General features: G+C 37.0%; 1 protein-coding gene across 1 annotated transcript in view; it reads right to left on the bottom strand.

Moving 5' to 3' along the window:
• Positions 1-13,100, bottom strand: part of FAM83B (family with sequence similarity 83 member B) — a 97,848-nt gene extending 84,748 nt beyond the window's left edge. Inside the window, exon 1 of the mRNA XM_007945624.2 lies at positions 12,657-13,100. Within this exon, the coding sequence (XP_007943815.2) occupies positions 12,657-13,100 (444 nt within the window). The remainder of the gene's footprint in view (positions 1-12,656) is intronic.
• Positions 13,101-13,432: the final 332 nt, after the last annotated feature.

A 13,432-nucleotide genomic window follows, 5' to 3' on the forward strand; every position in this document is an offset into this window, starting at 1 on the left:
TTAATAGCGACTTATATGACTATAAGGAATTCTGGTGGTATAATGGTTAAAGCATTTGTCTACTAACCCTAAGATCATTGATTCAAAACCACCAGCTGCTCTGTGGGAGAAAGATGAGGCAGTCTGCTTCTGTGAAGATTTACGGCCTTGGAAACCCTATGGAGTTCTACTCTATCTTATAGTGTCGCTATGAGTCAGAATTGACTTGACAACACTGAGTTTTTTTTGGTTTTATCTTAAATTCCTAAAATCAATTTTAATACTGCAGCCAGAGGTATCCTTCGTTATTGTTAGGTGCCAGTGAGTCAATTTTGACCTATAGTTATCCAAATGTGACAGAGTAGAACTGCCTCATAGGGTTTTGTAGGCTATAATTTTTACAGGAAAGGAGCCTGATGTCAGTGATTAAAGTGCTTGGCTGCTAATTGATAGGTTGGTGGTTTGAATCCACATCTGCTCCTTGGGAGAAAGATGTGGCAGTTTGCTTCCTTAAATATTTACAGCATTGGGAATCCTATGGGGCAGTTATACTCTGTCCTATTGGGGCACTATAAGTCAGAATCAACTTGATAGCACTGGGTTTGGAATCTTTATGGAAGCAGATTGCCATGTCTTTTTCCCACACAGCCACTGGGTGGGTTCAAGCCACCAACCCTTCTGTTAGCAGTATGTTGTTGTTGTTATGTGCCGTCGAGTCTGACCTGACTCATAGCAACCCCTTCTTTGGGTTTCCGAGGCAGTATTACTATGGAAGTAGATCACCCCATCTTCCTTCCGAGGAGTGGCTGGTGGGTTTGAACCGTCAGCCTTCTGGTTAGCAGTCAAGTGCCTGAACCACTATGCTACCAGCGCTTCCTGTTAGCAGCATAGCACGTTTAAAATTGATCTCTCTTTTGCTTAAAATGCTCCAGTGGCTCCCCATTTTACATAGAACATAAGAGAAGATCCTTACATTGGCCTATGAGGCCCTACACAATCTGGCCTCCTTGCAACTTCTCTGAACTCACTGATCTCTCCTTTGTCTTTTAGCAAATGCCCTCCTTGCTATTCCTCTAACAATCCAGAACCATATTCCTGCTATAAAGTGCTTCTTCTGTCTAGTCTGCTCTACCCACCAATGTCTGCATAGCTCATTCCCCCTTTCCTCAAGTCTTGGCTCAATGGTCACTTAAAAACTACAAAATAATACTACCACCACCCATACTCCCGATTTCTCTTTGTTGTTGTTGTTGTTATGTGCCGTTGAGTCAGACCCGACCCATAGCGAACCCTCCTTGGGTTTCCAGGGCAGTATCACTACGGAAGTAGATTGCCCCATCTTCCTTCCGGGGAGTGGCTGGTGGGTTTGAACAGCCAGCCTTCCGGTTAGCAGTCAAGTGCCTTAACCACTACGCTATCAGAGCTCTTACATAACAATACTTATGTTTTTTATTTTATCTATAGCATGCCTCATTTATTATGTTTATAACCTATCTCTTCTCCTTCTGTAGGTATGCTCTATTCAAGGACAGAATTTCTCTGGTACTTTATTCTCTTACATATGCTCAGTGTTCACAGTAGTACACAGATACACATTAGATGCTCAATAAACATGTGCCGTATGAATGAATGGGCTGTAAAATTTTTAACTTGTATTGTTGGCCAGAAGTACAGACTTGTGTTACTGCAACTTCCTTTTATTTATTTTTAAATATTATATATTGATATCAAGGAGATCTGGTGGCACAATAGCTAAAGCATATGGTTATTTAGCTGCTAACCATAAGGTAAGCAGTTCAAGACCACCAGCTGCTCCACAGGAGAAAGATGAGGCAGTCTACTTCTATAAAGATTTACATCCTTGAAACCCCGATGGGCAGTTCTACTCTATGCTACTGAGTTGCTATGAATCAGAATTGACTTGATGGCAGTGGATTCGGTTTTTATGTTTGGCCAGAGACTGAATGATCTCCTTAGTAGTAGAACCCAGTAGAGGGCAAAGAGTAGATTCAATCCCTGACTGCTCCTCTGTTCTGTCTGAACTTCCCCCATACTTGATTTCAGAGAACCCATTTCCTGGTCTATATTTTACATGGTATGCTTAATCTACTTATTATAATCTTCTGTCCATTCCAGCTGAGTTACTTTTTACTTTTAATAACAACCTCATGATGGCCTTACACCTGCCCCATTTAACAATCAATGCTTCCACATATCGAACAATTGGTCTCAATACTAGACTCCTGGAAACAGATCTTCCAATAACTGCATTTAGAAATGTACAATTATTACCATTTCCAACTATGATCATTTTGGTTTCACTCTGCTCCATTAGCACTGAGTAGAAGAGGCATACCTATCATAACAAAGCAGATGATTCATCAGTAAAATATGGCTGACAAAAGTACGTGTTTCATAGTTGTGGTGAAGATTAATTTAATGTAATGCATGTACAATGTTTAGCATATTACCTGGCATATAAGTGCTAAATAAATAGTACCACCTTCTGTTACTATGGAAAGATAAATCCATCAAGATTTACACCCTTGGAGAAAGATGGAAACAACCTAGGTGCCCGTCAACAGAAGAATGGATAGCCAAACTATGGCACATACACACAAGGGAATACTATGCAACCCTAAAGAATAATGTAGAATCTTCAAAACACCAACTAATGTGGATGAACTTGGAGGACATTATGCTGAGTAAAATAAGTCAATCACAGAAGGACAAATATTATATTAGTCTGCTGTTGTGAAAAGTCAAGGGAAGGTTTATATATGGAATGAAACTTTCTTTGTTGGTGGGTGGGAGCGGAGGGGAGGGAACACTTCTAGATAGGTAGAGACAAGTATTGATTTGGGTGAAGGAAAGGGCACTGCACCAAATGTGAGTGATCAGCACAGTGGCACTGAGGAAGAGGAAGACATAGAGAGGTACATGGGAGGTACAGACAACAAAGATGAACCGTTTTGCACATACAGTACTGCGTTGTCAGTAATGGCAAGCATTGATCTACGGGTCAATAGATAGATGAACAGGCTGAATGATCTGGTATGGCTAGGCAGTGGAGAGAGTGCCCATGACCATGTATAGCGTTGGCAGATGATGTTTCTGCCAAATAAAGTGTATTTAAATGTTCTGTAAGAATGTCCAGGTATATAGTAGAGCTGACAAGGGACAAGGTTGTGGTGACTTCTTGGCCACAGCCAGCTCCCCGGAAGGAGCGAGTAGTTGGAGCTGTGGGCTTGAGAGGGGGACATTAAGCTCAACTGGCATAACATACTACACAAAAACATTGTTCCACATCCTAATTTGGTGAGGAGCGACTGGGATCTTAAAAGCTTGCAAGCGGCCATCTAGATGCAACAATGGGTCTCTCCTCATCCAGATCAAAGAAGAATGAAGAAAACCAAATATGTATGGAAACAATTAGTCCAACGGACTGGTAGACCATGCAGTCCTCAGCCTATATGACTATGAGACCAGAAGAACTAGATGGTGGCTGGCTACCACTGTCAACCACTCAGAGGCGGTCTGTGTAAGAGATCCTGGATAGAGTGGGAGGACAATATGGAACAAAACTCAAAATCATTATAAATAAATAAATAAATAAAGATAAGGTTTGCTGGTCTGATAGAGCCTGGTGAAACCCCTGAGACTATGGTCCCTAGCTGCCTTTCAGGTCTGGAATTGAACTCACTCCTGTGGCTTTCAGCCAAATAAAATACTGGCATATGGGCTAAACATTTACATCAGGTAGATATACTCCTTGGAGAGATCAATCATGGGAGAACAGAAGGGCAGTGTATGCATAGGGAGACCGCTTGTGGGGCAGGAGTGCATGGGAGGGAAGGACACAGGAAAGAGGTAACTATGGGGAGGAAGTGGGAAGAGAGCTGTTGCATTGTGGGAGATCACAGTCAATGTCATGAAACAAAATACATATGAACTGCTGTATGGAAAATGAATTTGCTCTGTAAACTTTCACCCAAAGCACAATAAAAATTTTAAAAAAAATTACAGCCTTGGAAATCCAATGGGGGTCTCTGTGAGTCAAAATAGACTTGATAGCATGAGTTTGGTTTTTTGTTTGGTTCTGTTACTAGATTACATAATGTAAATCCATTAACCAAGTCAAGCAAGTTTAATCCCTGATGATAAAAGCCAACCATTTTTTTTCAAAATAATGTGAAGAGTGACACATAAAAAAGTATGCAGCACACAAAGAATCTGTGGCAACTATAGAAGAGCACAGAGGAGCCTTCAAGTACAAAATTTAAAACTGGAGATACAGTTCTCCTCATCTCAAAAAGGCTCCCAGGGCAAATCTCCATTACCTTTTACATTTCACTGGGGAGAGCCAAGTAAAGAAAAGTAATATCACCCTATCCTCATAGAAGTTAACTTTTGATAAGATATTTCAATGTGAACCTGAAGTCTTACATTTATGCAGCTGCCAGAAATTTTTTTATTTACGACATTTCAAATGACAATGCCTATAGCTGAGTCATGCTATCTCCTTTTTGCCATGTTCCTTTCACTCTCTGTTGGTATACCACTCCACATTCTTCTTCACTAAATTATTTTTGTGTCTTGGCCCTGAAAGCATCTGAATTTATAGTACTGCTAAATTCCATCCCTATGGAATATAGGTGTTATTTACACATTATGATATAAACTTGTTAACTCAGGATTTTAGGATGAAAAAGTTTTATAATGATAATTAGTTTTGCCATTCCAACAAACTACTGAAGCTACCTCCCCAGGAAAGATATTTCACATTTCAATAAGTAATTAAATAAGTACATGCTTTTTATTTTAACTCTGGGACAGGAAGAAAAATGAATAAATATAAATGATCATAAAAATAAGCACTGTACTTCCTACGTTCCAGAATATACAGAGATAAATTTTGTAATACAGTCAATAACAGTTGCTCAAAGTTAATAGAAAGCTTTCACGCACCTATGCAGTTCCTATAGGAATTGTCTCTGGCAGCTGACTTTGAACGAATAGAATTTAAGAGTATCAAGAGTGATAATTGAGCAAAGAAAATTGTCTTAGGAATCTATGAGTGGATACATAGACAGACACTCAGATTGAACTGTGGTGGGAAGACAAATGGGACCACTCTTATGAATATATACACATCTGACAGAGAATATTTCTACATGTGTATTTACATGGGCTGCAAACATATCCATGAATATAGCATACAGAGTGTAAAGTTATGAAAACTTTTTAGCCATAACCAAACAACCTGAGGGATGAATTGCTGGGCATGGAGACTTAGGACCATACTCTTGGGGGACACTATAATCAATTAGCAGAACATATTCCAAAAAGGCAATGTTCTATATCCTACTTTGGTAAGTAGTAACTGGGGTCTTAAATGCTTTTGAACAGCCATCTAGGGTACAACTATTGGTCTCTCTCTGTCCAGAGCAAAGAAGAGTGAAGAAAATTAAAGATGAAAGTAAACAATTAGTCCAAGAGATTAATGGACCCTCTGAATCCCAGCTTCCTCTATGACCCTAAGACCAGACGAACTAGATGGTGCGTGGCTACCACTGCTGACCTCTCTGAAAGGGATCACAAGAGGAGGTCCCAGATAGATTGTGAGAAAAATGTAGAACAAAACTCACAAAGAAAGACCAGTCTTACTGGAACCCCAAGACAATGGTGCTTGGACACCCTTCAAGCTAGAACCTAACTCACCCTTTGGATTCACTTTCAGCCAACTGACAGAGACCTATAAGGTGAACAATAATATCAGAGAGGTATGCATTTATTAGAAAAATCAACCATAAGAGATCAAGGGCAGCATTTGCCCAGAGATACACCTCAGAAGGCAGGAATGGATAGGAAAGAAGGTTGAAAGGAAATTGTAAACACAGGAAGTGGGAAGAGTGCTGTTATACTATGGGAATTGCAGTGAATGTCCCCAAACTAAATGTTTATAAATTCTTGAATAGAAAACCAATTCACTCTGTAAACTTTTACCCAAATTACAATTTAAAAAAAGAGAGAAAAAAAGAGCTTTTCCCTTAATCAGATAAATCACACACAGTCCAAAATAACTCCATTTTTAAAGAGTTTCTTTTCAACTGTCAGAACAGATACGTTAATATTAGAAAGACAAAGTTTTGATAAATTTATTACTACCTATATGCAAATATAACTTTGCTTTTTAAACTCTCGTCAAATTGTCAATTTTCAAATGAAAATCTGTTAAAAATAAAAGTCATGGATGACCCTCAGGTTTAAGTGATAACAAAAATATCTGAAACTTTTAAGTCACAGATAACTGTGTTGTGCAACCAAGTTGGAGATCTTATATAACAATTTTCTTCTGTACTTTCCTGAAGTTTTTTCTTCAACAAAGAATAAAATAGCCTCTTTATTATTAAAAGCAGAATTTTTAAGCTATGAGAACTAAGTAATATTCCTTATCACCTTTTAGATTATATCTGAACTACTAAATAAGTAATAGTATTTTATAAACTAAGAATTACTTGGGAGCTCTGGTAGCATAGTGCCTAAGGTACTCGACTGCTAACCAGAGGGCTGGCGGTTCAAACCCACTAGCTACTCCTCGAAAGGAAGATGGGGCAATCTACTTCTGTAGTGATACTGCCTTGGAAACCCAAGGAGGGTTGCTATGAGTTGGGTCTGACTCGACGGCACATAACAACAAACAACAACAACAATAAGAATTACTTAAATTCTAACACCAAAAGGAAAAGTCTATAATGGATAGAAACTTGAAAAATTTACAATTTGTTTTTTGCTCTTTCTCATAAATATGAATTGCTCATAGGTCTTTTAAAACCCACTAAAATGATCTTTTTTTAAGATTCTAAAAGGACTGCAATGATTAATTTTTTTTCCTATTCCTCTATACAACAGGCACTCTCAGTTTCTCCAGTCTTCATGCTTTAGTATTTTTTTCTGTAATACTTTAACAGCATTTTACAAAGGAGGATACCTTTTTTGCACATCCCGAGATATACAATACATATATCAAGCTGTGATCACGGCAAGTCTTACTCTCAAATATGCTTATGTTGAATCAACATTTACCCAATTCTAAATTCTGATCAATAACATTTGAGAGATGCTGTGCTGATCTCCAATGAATGAAGTATACATAATCATTATTATATTTCAGAAGCACGCTTACATCTTTTTAGAAAGAGTCATTTTTACAAAAAGTTAATGACCCTACCTGGCATTCCTAGTAAGAGATTGTCTTGTTAGAAAATAAACTTGGTCTGAGGTTGCTCTCACTTCAAAAGAACATCCTCCAAATCATGCAAAAATTCAGATATATTTTTGGACAAAATAAAACTCTGGAATAATGTAGGAAGAGGAGGAGGTATAGGAGGAAAACAGAAGAGGAGCCACTGCACCACACATTAGGTGCCCACTATGTGATAGGCATCATGATATCTCAGCTATGTCTTTCAGTTTTCATAAGGATCCCATGTAGTATTAGCATCTTCATGTTACAAATGGAAAAAATAAAGCTCAGAGAGGTTATATTTGTAATGTCCAATGTGAATAGCTGGTTGAGCCTGGATTCAACTCAGCCCTGACTGACTCCAAGATTCAGAGGCTTCAAACTATTCTATGATGTTTTAAAAAGAGCATTATTCACACCCATGTTCATTGCAGCACTGTTTACAATAGCAAAAAGATGGAAACTGCCTAGCTGCCCATCAACAGAAGAATTGATAACCAAAGTATGGAACATACACACAGTGGAATACTATGCAACACTAATGAGTCACATAGAATCTGCAAAACATCACATAATGTGGGTGAACTTGGAGGACATTATGCTAAATGAAATAAGTCAATTCCAGAAAGACAAATATTGTATTAGTTCACTATTGTAAAAAATCAAGGAAAGGTTTATATGTGGAAGGAAACTTTGTTGCTTACCAGGGGTGGGAAAGGTGGGGAGGGGACACCCTGGGCTTCAGCTCTGCCTCCTGCTCCTGGCCCACTGAAGCTACAGGCATCTCTTCATTCAGGCAGCTACCAGCTGCTGAGACTAACAAGCCCAAGGTTGACAAATAAAATGGCATAGTCCCAATGTTACCAAACAATATGGCAGACCATTGATTTAAGTTCATTGAGAGTCCCAAGATCAGCAGAGCATGGCAGGCTGCTGAACAATGACTAGACTACATGCAAGGTTCAATCATGCCATAAACTAAGCTAGAGACCATACCCAAAGCTGCTTCTTACATACAGGAAGCAGACCATATACCCAAAGTAGCTACTCAGCTGCTTGTGGTAAATCCCACCATGGAGGTAATTGCCAGTCTCATCATGGGGAATAACTACCACCAGCCGCTCAGCCACTAAACCAGGGCCAGCCATGTTGACACACTACCTTAACTACCACACTGTCACACAAAGTTATTTACTTTATGGACTAATTCAGTAAGGAGTATAACATTAAAACAATTCTGAGCTGGTAAGCAGTAAGATTCACATAGAGACATAAGATTAAAAAAAAAACAATGAAAGGTTTTTGCTTATATTTTACTATAAAGATGAGGATACCTAGGGAGGTAAAATGACTTGCTCAATGTTGTAACTAGTAGTAGAACCCTGGTCACCAAGTTTCCAGTCTAGTACAGCCAGTTTCCAGAAAGAACCCATAATATCTGTTCACCTTTCCCTTTGTGACTGTTGGGTAAAGAGGTAGTTAATTTTTCTCTGTATTACTAATAACTCCCAAGGCTATAACACACACACCCAGGAATGGTGACTCAGGGAGGAACCAAGACCTGGACTTACATGATGCAGTACAAAGCACCTTAGGACTACCTTGCCCTAATTCTCACTATATTTTTGCTTATGTATCTGCTTGATTCCCTGTTTCACAAGAGTAAGATTCACATCTCATCAAAGAAGCTAGCTTAAGATTATGTAACAGATGCAAATGGCATGCTGGTTAAGCATGTATATGTACACTTTCAGGAGTTTTAATTCAGTTGATATCCACCACTGAATAGCCGGAAGAAAATTTAATGAAAGATGGCTTCATCCTATAATTAGAAAGGATCCTTTTTGTAACTTTTTTCCAGACCAGTCAATCAATCCTTCAAAAATCTTTAACTCACATAGTGGCATAGGAAGTGTTCACAGTAACTGCAGACACACACACACACGTCATTTTGGGAATACTTTCTGAGAGACAAATAACTACCTGGGAAAAGTCTTGCTAGACGCCATCAGATCTTATAAAATATACCCAATGTAATATAATTATGTCAACGACACATTGACACAGTCAGTCAAAGTTTAAAATAGAAAGAGGTAAGAAAAAGAGCCAGTACAAAAAGAAATACGGCCCTTCTAGGGCACTAATACATGTTATAGCTACTTGGATTTCCCAAAAGGCAAATTTTCAAATAAAATAAGTGAACATTAAAATAAAAAAAAAAAAAAACCTCTCAACAATTTCTAAGTGACTAATGGTGAAAATAAAATGAGTAAGTACAAAGTATAAACAAATCTACAGATTTCTGAAACACCATAAAAATTATATTTTGCTTTAAAAAAGCAAAATGCTTAAGAGATTATATTATTTAAGTTAGAAATAACAGCACATACATTAATGATATTTGAATATAAAATATTTCCAGTAATATAAATTAGAGGTAGTATCATTTCTAACTCCTTTTTCACGGGACCCAAACTTTGTAATTATGATCAGATTGCAAATGCTAGGATTTCTAAACAAAGTACTTTTGGTTTCTTTTCATTATTTTAAGATTTCTCCATAGTATGACATTTATGAGTTGGAAGTGACTTGATGGCAATAGGTTTTATGGCATTTATTCTCATAAATGCCTTATCTCAATTTCAAACAGAACAGGGAAAATATGTTTCAATTCTTCTCTCACAATGCTTCTTGGGTTCTGCTTTGCTGGTTCCTAGCCCTTCTTGTTTGGTTTCATATGTCCATAGAGTTTTACAGTGTTAGTTACCAAAAGAATCCAACTGAGAAATTTGGAGGCAAGATCTTTATTCTAACCACTAATGTATGAAAAAAGGCTCACCCATTTATAAAGGCAGGATGATTCATTAAGAATTACTAATAAAGAGAATTTGTCCTCTGAGAATAGTTCAAAACAGTCTAGCATGATGAATAATTGGCTTTTGTTAATTCTAAAACATAATAACGATCTGACTTAGCTGTTGAATTAATGATAGCTCTAAAAGGCATTTAATCTTTAAAATCAATGTATTCTGATAAGATTTTTTCATAATAATATTTGCTCTTCTTATTTTAAAAATTCTCACATGACCTTGTCAAGTTATAGACTAAATAATCTTATTAATAAAAATTGGGGTCAATAAATTTTTCCAGACTAGTCAATCCTTTAAATATCTTTTAACTGATATAGTGGCATAAGAAGAAATTTCCAAAACACTTGAGAAATATGCATTACATAATATATAGTCAGTTGTTGTTGTTGTTGTTATGTGCCGTCAAGTCAAACCCGACTCATAGCGACCCCTCCTTGGGTTTCTGAGGCAGTATCACTACGGAAGTAGGATTGCCCAACCTTCCTTCCGAGGAGTGGCTGGTAGGTTTGAACCGCCAGCCGTCTGGTTAGCAGGCAAGTGTCTTAGCCACTATGCTACCAGAGCTCCCATATAGTCAGTATGACCTCAATATTTAGGTAGCAACCAAAACGTTTTCCAGTGTTTTTGCAAAAAAAAAACCCTAAATTATCTATTATGATTTATATTCTACTGTAATGTACTCAATTTACAAATTCTAAACAATTCTCTGGCTTTTAATTTAGCTTGGATGAGTGCATACAAATTGAATAGAAATAAAATAAGATAAAATTTCCTTTCCTATCTTTGATTTTGTGGAGGAGAAGCAGAACATTACATGATAATTTTACAATATGGACTTTAATTGCCTCAGTTTGCTGGCAAAACTGGGAATTACCAGCAGACAATTACCAGCAGTAATATCCTCTACCTGGTCAGGTAGAGGATATTACTTTTTGAAGCTCATAAATATATAGGAAAAAAAAAAAAATCAAGAGGTCATGACTAATGTTCAGTTTTCATGATATCCCCTGAATTACATTTTGTGTCATTATAATGCCTCAAAGTAAACCATCTATGGTCTAGGCTGGTAAATTCATAAACTAGTAATTTTGCCATAAAAATTGTCTTGATTGTCACTAACATAGTTTTCAATTTTCAGTGAACACTGTGTGTCAAAAGCATGTATCCTCTCCAAGCCAAAATTAGTAATGTTAGCACTTGATATTTACTATTTTGTCTTTTACAAGGCCTCATATATACTGATTTTTGTTGAATTCTGTTAGTTTGCATAATTTTGTATGATTTATTCACAGAACACAGGGTAGTAGTTTTTAAAATACTCATGGTTCAATTCAGAAAACTAAACTGACAGTTCAATTCATTTAATAAAAATCTGAAAACCTACCCATGTGCCTGGTTCTGTAGCTAATTTTTAACAATTATAATAGATTCATATTTCATTAATGCAGTTCTGGTAAAGGAGTTAACAGGGCTAAAATGTCATATTATTTAAACTCAGAAAGTTGGGAAAAAAATTACCTAACTTTCGCAAAGCCTACATTTGACATTAGCCTCAGAACACTGTGTCTCCCTAACAAACTGCTAGGCTTTTAGGTGCCTGTCTTGAGAAACTAAAATGTCACTGGAGATTTCAAGAGTCTTATATTTCTGTACTTCATAAAAGCATGCTTTTCCAAGCATTTCTATGTCTTGTTGACATGGAAGAAAGCAATGCTATATATGTGTGCAACCTTCTGAGGTCCCTTTTAGATGTAAATTTCTATGTCCTATAGTATTTGCAGCAAAGAAATAGGCACATTATAGTTAAAAAATCAGAACTTTTGGCCCATACATTTAAAATTCTAGGATGAGCTCAGCAAACAGTTTTGCTGTACTCTCCAAAGTGCCTAGCACGCTGCTGAGTACATGGAAAACTCCCAATATCTTTTACTGATTTATTAAAAGGAAATTTCTGCAGCTTAATCAGAGCTTTAAAATAGAATTTTGAGACTTATAAGCCAAAATGAATATTTGATAAAAAGTACCAAGGCCTTAAAACACTAAGTACCCAGGGTCTTACCTTAGAATTTGATATCATTATGCTTGATTTTATAGTGTTCATACAATTCAAGAAGTAGATAAGTAAACTTATGGTTTATTTAATAGCATGTATCAGATCCAGAACAAGAATTAGGACTCAGTTCTGTTGAGAACAAAGAATTTCACCAGATCCACCAAAAAGATAGTTCCTTTTACAGACTGAGAAAAATATAAGTGGTTTAGATTTAGGATTGCTGGAAATCATCTTATTCCCAGTCTCCACAAACTTAAGTCTTTGAGAGGAGAAGGTCTCTTGGGGGTATGTACATTATGAAGAGAAAGAAATGTCCACCTTTAGCAGGGACCTAATGCCCTTGGTCAGATATCTGCAAGACATGGGAAATGGCAATTTCCTATGAATAAAGTGTATTTACTGAAAATAGGCATGGTCCATATATACAGGGACTCTTTGAATAGCATACATTTAGTTATACTTTTCTTTATGTTTAAAACTTTTCATTTCAAAATAAAAATGTTATTACCTTTCTTGCTTCTTTTATCATCTTCCGAATAGTTTCCTTTATTGTAAGTAGCTGTGCTCTTGGTGGATGAAAAAGGAGGTCTATATGGGTGCCCCCTAGAAGTCCAGGCATCACATATGGCCAGCCCAAGTCAAGGTTTGGAGCTTCCACATCCGACTCAATGGGCCAGTATGTCCCAGAAGATGAGGTATCATCATAGGAAGTATCAGTACCATATATTGTACTTTGTGGAACTTTCTGGACATTTTTCAAAATATAATTAATTTCTTCTTCAGCTAGAAATTCTGAAACTCGTTCCTTGGCAAGAAATTCTTGGTATGCTTGTATTCCATGTTCAATCAGAGTGTCAACAGCTACCCGATACCATTCCTTGTAGTGAGGCTCAATGTAGTTGTCTGATTTACACTCATCATTCAGTGAGGAAAGCATTGATGAGGTCTCCATGCTTGCAAGTGTTTGACAAGAGCACATTCAAATGTCCATTCGTGGTAATGAGAGGTATCTGGTTGTTTGAAAAGAAGAATTCAAGATCAGTTAGAATTCTGCAATCAAATATTTTCTGATACATGTCAACTACTTATTTTAACATTTACTTATTTCCATTATCATGAATTTAAAATAACATATATTTGACAAGCAAAATGACATTAATAGCACCACAATTCACCTATCTATCACACACACACACAAAAAAAGGTAAACATTTCTTTTCATAGACCACTGGTTGATTTCCCTTTCTTCTGCTTTCATCTTTTCACCTAAGATACCTTGCTTCT

The sequence above is a fragment of the Orycteropus afer genome, unplaced genomic scaffold (genome assembly GCF_000298275.1).
Source record: "Orycteropus afer afer isolate SDZICR_OR568_19922 unplaced genomic scaffold, OryAfe1.0 scaffold00140, whole genome shotgun sequence".
NCBI classification, from domain to species: Eukaryota; Metazoa; Chordata; class Mammalia; order Tubulidentata; family Orycteropodidae; genus Orycteropus; species Orycteropus afer.